Source organism: Culex pipiens, chromosome 1, assembly GCF_016801865.2.
Source record: "Culex pipiens pallens isolate TS chromosome 1, TS_CPP_V2, whole genome shotgun sequence".
NCBI lineage: Eukaryota > Metazoa > Arthropoda > Insecta > Diptera > Culicidae > Culex > Culex pipiens.
In genome coordinates this window covers 79,440,034-79,446,782 of record NC_068937.1, presented here as the reverse complement: position 1 = coordinate 79,446,782, position 6,749 = coordinate 79,440,034, and the positions used below count along the sequence as shown (strand labels likewise).

Genomic DNA, 6,749 nt, shown 5'->3' with positions numbered 1-6,749 from the left:
GGATTTGGCGGTCGCTACAGCTGCACACGACAGAAGAAGAAGTGGAACGTAGCCTGCTGCAAGCGTCAGCGGGAAAGGTTCCAGAATCCAGCTGCGTCGAGGCCACAGCACCGACGGAAAGGGCCTGCTGCAAGCGCCAGCAGGAAGGTTCCGAAAAGTGAGGCTGCGACGAGGCATCCCGAGACGAAGAGTGTTGCGCTTAAGCAAGTGCGACACCCCGACCAGAGGTGTTTTGAGAAGAAAAGTGTTGCGCTTAAGGGTAAGTGCGAAATCCCGATCAGACGTGTTTCTTGCTGCACGCGCAGAAGAGACCCGAGGAAGAAGTGTTCAGTAAGCTCAGCTGAAGTCCGCTGCGTCTGTCGTGTCGCCAAGAGCGCGATCACGGCGGAGCATCAACATCCTGAGAAGATGAACCCCGCCGGACAACCGAAGTCCGCGAAGAGCTTGGCCAACAAGCGACGCCAGCTCAAGTTGAAGATCCTGCTACTCCAAGACCGACTTTCCACCCTCGAAGAAGACCAGCAATTACCATCCATGCCGGAGTTCCGGGTGTTCGCGAAGAACATCGAGCGATTCTACGGTGAGTTAGATCGAGTGCTGCGAGAAATTGAGGAGTGCGACAGTTTCGCCGATGAGCGAGACGCCCACGACTTGGAGTGTGCGGCGATTGAGGGGCTACTCCAAGGAGTCAACAACAAGATTGTAGCCCTCAGTCACACACTGCTGTCCCAGCCCATCCAAGTCACTGAACAGCAACAATTCCAGCCACTAGCAGTCTCGCAGCAGGTCGCCATCCCAACTCCGCATGGTGGAGGCGAGTGTACCGGTGACGGCGATATTCCAGAGAAAGCCGACCCAGCTGTAGCAGGCCTCAAGGTATGTGCCCCATTGCAACCCATCTCGAGCCCAACCATCGAAACCACAGAGCGTGGCGACCCGTTGTGCACGCGTTGCAACGGTTGCCACTTGAGTACCGACCTTGGTACCGACTGCTTTGCACCCAGTGAAGTACCGCTCGGACAGAGTCACGAGACGAACTCCAACCTGAAAGCCCTCCAAAGCATGCCAGACAGATCCCTCCAACTGGAGACACCCTCTCAAATGCATTACGAGATGCAACGTCCCGCCGAACCTGAAGTGGTTCAACACGAAGCCTCGACAAGAGTTCGAGGTGACGTCGACGTGTCCGGCGATTCGGACGTAACCCCTACGCAGCGGTCAGAAGAGCGGATCCACGGTGACCTCGACGTTGGCTGGTGTCAGCCAGTGGAACTTGGTTCACTGCCTCCAGCCGACGCAGAACGAGAAGACGCCGAATCCGATGACCCGCAAGCTGTTGCAAGGCCGGAGACAGCTGGACTGATCGACGAAGATCCCGGTAACACCACGAAACAGGCAGTGACGAACGAGGAAGCTCGCTCACTGCAGCCAGCCGAAGCCGACGAAGTGAACGTTCCAAGCAGTGCACAGCCTGTTTGTATAGCACCTGCCGTCCAAGAGGACGCAGCCACGAAGCCAAACCACAAGAGTGAGACGTACAGCTGCCAGCTGTTCAACGGCAACGTCGCACGATCAACTGACCGTGTCCGTGCAGCCAGCAGGTTTGCGGAGAAGCTGCTGCAGTCCGTTGTCTTCACCAGCACCGTAAAGAAGCCCCGTTTGGTTTGGGATCCGGGTATGCAGCCGATCTGTGCCTCCCACTCAACCACTCAACCAACCAAAGATCACCACCAGATGGCAGCAAGTTTAGGACGAAACATGCGCATCTGTTCCAAGAGCTTGAACCACCAACGAACTCCAGCGAGACCAGTGGCCGATTATCTCCTAGTGGGTTTGACTTTAGAAGCCGAGCCTTCAACCCGGGGGGAGAATGTTCGGCAAACGCCGAAGTTTGACCAAGAAATAGGCAGTTTCGAACCAGTGTGCGCAACCCCACCCCTGCACCACTGACAGAACGCCGCTGCCAACCTGACAGAACCAAAAACAACGGCGCGACGACGAGAGTTCGCGCGCAAACGAGCAAGAAGAAAACAAGTCGCAAAGAGGAACGCGAAGCGTGAAGATCGACGTTGTAAATAGTGATCGGAAATAGAGAAAGTTTTGAAGAGAAAGGTTAACTTTAACGTGTTTGACTTGTCCGAAAAGTGGTCTAAGAATCTCCGGTGAGTGTTACAGTCCGCTCAATCGAAACCGTCCACCTTGCCCAAATAACGTTGCCTCTGGCCGCAACACAAAGCTTCCACTCATACCGATAATCGAAAACGTCGCTCTTCGTCGGCACGAACTTGTAAAGTTTCCCACTCTCAATTTTATAATCTAAATGCTCATCTGGACTATTTTGAACTTTCCTAAACAACCCCGAGTACCAGTCATCAACCAACTCCTCGACCTCGATCATTTCAACCGCTCTTGACAGTGCGTCGGGGATTATGTTGTCCCTCCCACGCCTGTGTCTAATCTCGCAATGCAAACCTTGAAGTTCTATGCTCCACCTGCTTAAACGGGACGAAGTTTTCCACTTTCCATTCTTGATGTAAGTCAATGCCGAAGCATCAGTAATGACTACAAAAAATGAACCTTCTATGTAAGGACGGAACTTCTCGATCGCTGAAAGGACCGCTAAGCCCTCCTTCTCCGTCGCCGCATAAGATTGCTCGGCAGGAGTCAATTTTCTCGAAAAATATGCTATGATTTTCTCCCCCTCTTCATGTTGCTGCGTCAAAATGGCGGCGATCGCCGTATCGCTGGCGTCTGACTGTATTGTAAATTGCAAATAGAAATCAGGATTGCTCAGTACAGGTGCTGAAATTAAACTTTCTTTGATTTTATTAAACGATTCTTCGGCCTGATCATTCCAGACAATAGATTTGGGCTTTTTCCGTAAAAGATTTGTAAGCGGAGCCGTTTTTTCACTAAAGTTAGAAATAAATCTTCTGTAGTAATTTGCCATGCCTAAAAAACGACGCAACGCACGAATCGATTGCGGTCTCTCATAATTCACAATTGCAGAAATTCGGTCTGGGTTGGTGTACGGAATGAGCCTTCCCGGATAGCCGAATAATTACAGTTTCACTGTTCTTTTCCAAAGTCATTTATTTTCTTCTCACCGGCCCTAGCAACTGCTCTTCTTTCTCTTTTCTTCCTACACCCAACTCTTCCTCACCTCTCTTCGTCGTGCCCGACCTGCTGCGTTCGTCGCCGCGTGGTTGTCTTGTGAGCCGGTTCCCTCCGGATCACCTTCGGTTCAGCTGCCGCAGAATGCCGGGTACGACCCGTCCTGGTTCTTCGGGAGTTCACCCGCATGGCGGCGCGTGGTTTCAACGGCGGTTGCGGTCGGCGGCCAGCGGAACGTGGTTCTTGTTCGCCGGTGCACGTGGTTGGCCAGCGGGACGTGGTTCTGGTCCGGCGGTTGCGGTCGGCGGCCAGCGGAACGTGGTTCTTGTTCGCTGGTGCGAGTGTTGACCAGCGGCTTCCACTTTTCCTCGCAGGATCACCAGCGCCGGTTCCTGACAGTGGCGCTGAGCTTCCGCGGCCTCCCGCCGCTCTGGTGTTCTCCTCCAACGGCGATCTCTAGCAGCGCGATCAAACCAAAAAAGAAGCCGCGTGGAAACTTTTCCGCGATGGTTGTTTGCGCGACGCGACCTTCTGCACGAACAGGCAGGGAAGAACTGATCGAGCGAAGACGTGGAAGAAAGTCACCCACCAGCAGGCCATGATCTTCGCTCTCTCTTTTCTCCTTATTCACACTCACACTCGAACAGGCCGGAAGCAGTGTGAGTGTAGTGGTGTTATCTGCTGCTTGACGTTTCGCCGGGGCGACTTTGAGGTTGAGGTATTGTTCGTTTCAATTAAATCTTACATAATATAGTGGTTTTACAGATTTACATATTATTTTAACTATTTGACCAAAGCAAAAACTACAAACGTTACACAATCCTTGACAAAGAGCAGAGTTTTTTGTGAGCTCAGAAGGAACTCACAAAAAACTCTCTAGAATCGCTTCCCAGAACAGCCGGCCGGAGACCCTCCTCAACTTACAATAAACTGATACCCGCAAGCCCGAAGCTCACCAAATCCATGGCCAATCTAAAACCAAATCTAAACGACAGCAGATCTGTCAAACACCAAATAATACGCCATCTTGCATGGCAAACACGTCTCCGGCTGACCTTCTTTTTCCTCCTGCTTACATTCCCAACGCACTTAACAAAAATTAAGATGCATAACTAGTTTATCGCTCAAAAAACCAAATGATCTAACGTATAACAAAAATCTAAAACTTCTCACAAATTTTTAACGTGAGTCTTTTTGTTGGGCGCCAGTGTACGGAATGAGCCTTCCCGGATAGCCGAATAATTACAGTTTCACTGTTCTTTTCCAAAGTCATTTATTTTCATCTCACCGGCCCTGCTCTTCTTTCTCTTTTCTTCCTACACCCAACTCTTCCTCACCTCTCTTCGTCGTGCCCGACCTGCTGCGTTCGTCGCCGCGTGGTTGTCTTGTGAGCCGGTTCCCTCCGGATCACCTTCGGTTCAGCTGCCGCAGAATGCCGGGTACGACCCGTCCTGGTTATTCGGGAGTTCACCCGCATGGCGGCGCGTGGTTTCAACGGCGGTTGCGGTCGGCTGCCAGCGGAACGTGGTTCTTGTTCGCCGGTGCACGTGGTTGGCCAGCGGGACGTGGTTCTGGTCCGGCGGTTGCGGTCGGCGGCCAGCGGAACGTGGTTCTTGTTCGCCGGTGCGAGTGTTGACCAGCGGCTTCCACTTTTCCTCGCAGGATCACCAGCGCCGGTTCCTGACGGTGGCGCCGAGCTTCCGCGGCCTCCCGCCGCTCTGGTGTTCTCCTCCAACGGCGATCTCTTGCAGCGCGATCAAACCAAAAAAGAAACCGCGTGGAAACTTTTCCGCGATGGTTGTTTGCGCGACGCGACCTTCTGCACGAACAGGCAGGGAAGAACTCCTCGTGCGAAGACGTGGAAGAAAGTCACCCACCAGCAGGCCATGATCTTCGCTCTCTCTTTTCTCCTTATTCACACTCACACTCGAACAGGCCGGAAGCAGTGTGAGTGTAGTGGTGTTATCTGCTGCTTGACGTTTCACCGGGGCGACTTTGCACTGAAAATACGCCACCCTTTTTTTCCATGTGCCCAAACACTTGAATTATTCAATAAGGCCGCATCTTAGATCTAATTTGTTTGTGTTTCAATTTCAATCCAATCCATTATTTAATTCAAGTGTTTTGGCGGCTGACTTTTTTTGTATTTTTCGACTCCTTATTTTCATTCGGGTAGCTCCAAATTTTCAAGTGTTTTGCTCATGAATTTGCCCCACTGTGTTGAGCTATTCAAAGTGATGAGGAAAACACTTGAAATTGATCTTGTTTTGATTTGAAATGCAGTTTCGCGACAGCTTCGTGAGACTTTGCTTTGTTTCCTCATTTGAAAGTTTTGGCAGTCCGGTGTGTTCGTTTTTCGCAGACCGCGTGAGTTCGCTGCCGCCATGTTCCGTCCAGTGAATTGCCTGCCCGGTTTGTGACCGCGAAGATGCGCATCGCCACAAGGCTGCGTCTTCGAGCTCGGGCTCCGTATGGCCAGCGGAAGGGCTTGGTCTCCCGGACAGAAGCCAACTTTTGTGATGAAGTTCCTTCCCGGACCCAATTGGTGAGTGGGGAAAGAATTGTTTTGTAGGGGTATGTTTTGATTTTTGGATTTCTTTTGTATGATTCACAGGAAGGATGCGAAAGAGCTGCGGAAACACAGTTTGAGTCGATGGAACCACCGCGGTTCCGCATCAGCAAGAAGATTCTCCAGGGGCCAGCATCTCCGCCGGCACCGGTGCTTTACTCGTCGACGCTGAGGAACCTCCCAGGAAGCAGTGATGGCGAACAAACCGAACCTGACCAGGAGGACGATCGTGAAAGGCAGGGACAACCGGATGAAGAAAAAATAACAGATTTGTAAACACCAAGTTCGGTAATTCGGTAATTTCCGAAAACAAATTTTTACACAGCAAGTTAAAAAATAAAAGCAGCCAAAAAATTTCATTGTGCAACAACTTTATTTACAAAAAATCGAAATCCATTTCTATTACATGCAAAAATGCATTGATTATAGAAAGAAAAGCCATTTAAAACCAATAAATATAATATAGTATTTCATGTGACGCAACACGTCAAATTCAGGTGTTTTGCTATTGAAATGACAGTATTTTTGGGTGCCCAAAATTCAAGTGTTTTGCGATTGATATTTGAGTGCTCTGTACAGCAGGGTCAGATCATGTGTAGAACACTTCGATAAGCTGTGGTATTTTTGCTCAGTGTGAGGTTGAGGTATTGTTCGTTTCAATTAAATCTTACATAATATAGTGGTTTTACAGATTTACATATTATTTTAACTATTTGACCAAAGCAAAAACTACAAACGTTACATTGGGTCTCAAACCTTCGGGTGACAAAATATACCCGAGGTAGGGTAACTCAGATACGCAAAATTTGGATTTATCGATGTTGATCGACAAATTGGCCTTTTGAAGTCTTCTCGCTACTTCACGCAGACTGTCAAGGTGTGCCTCGAATGTATCGTTTACGACCACAATGTCATCGAGATATACGAATACATTCGGTTCCAGTTCACCAAGTCCTAAAACTTCGTCCATCAGCCGAGCCAAGCTAGCCGGACTGTTGACTAAGCCGAAGGGTAACCTGGTGAACTGGAACAATCCTCTTCCCAACACCGAAAAGGCCGTGTACTT

The 6,749-nt window shown here is 50.2% G+C and overlaps 1 protein-coding gene across 1 annotated transcript; it reads left to right on the top strand.

The window, feature by feature from the left end:
• Window positions 1-39: 39 nt before the first annotated feature.
• Window positions 40-5,889, top strand: LOC128092461 (uncharacterized). The gene is made up of 2 exons (XM_052706305.1): window positions 40-5,659; window positions 5,729-5,889. Exon 1 carries the CDS (start codon window positions 409-411, stop codon window positions 1,948-1,950), a length of 1,542 nt encoding a protein of 513 aa, XP_052562265.1. The 5' UTR covers window positions 40-408; the 3' UTR covers window positions 1,951-5,659; window positions 5,729-5,889.
• The last annotated feature ends 860 nt before the right edge of the window (window positions 5,890-6,749 follow it).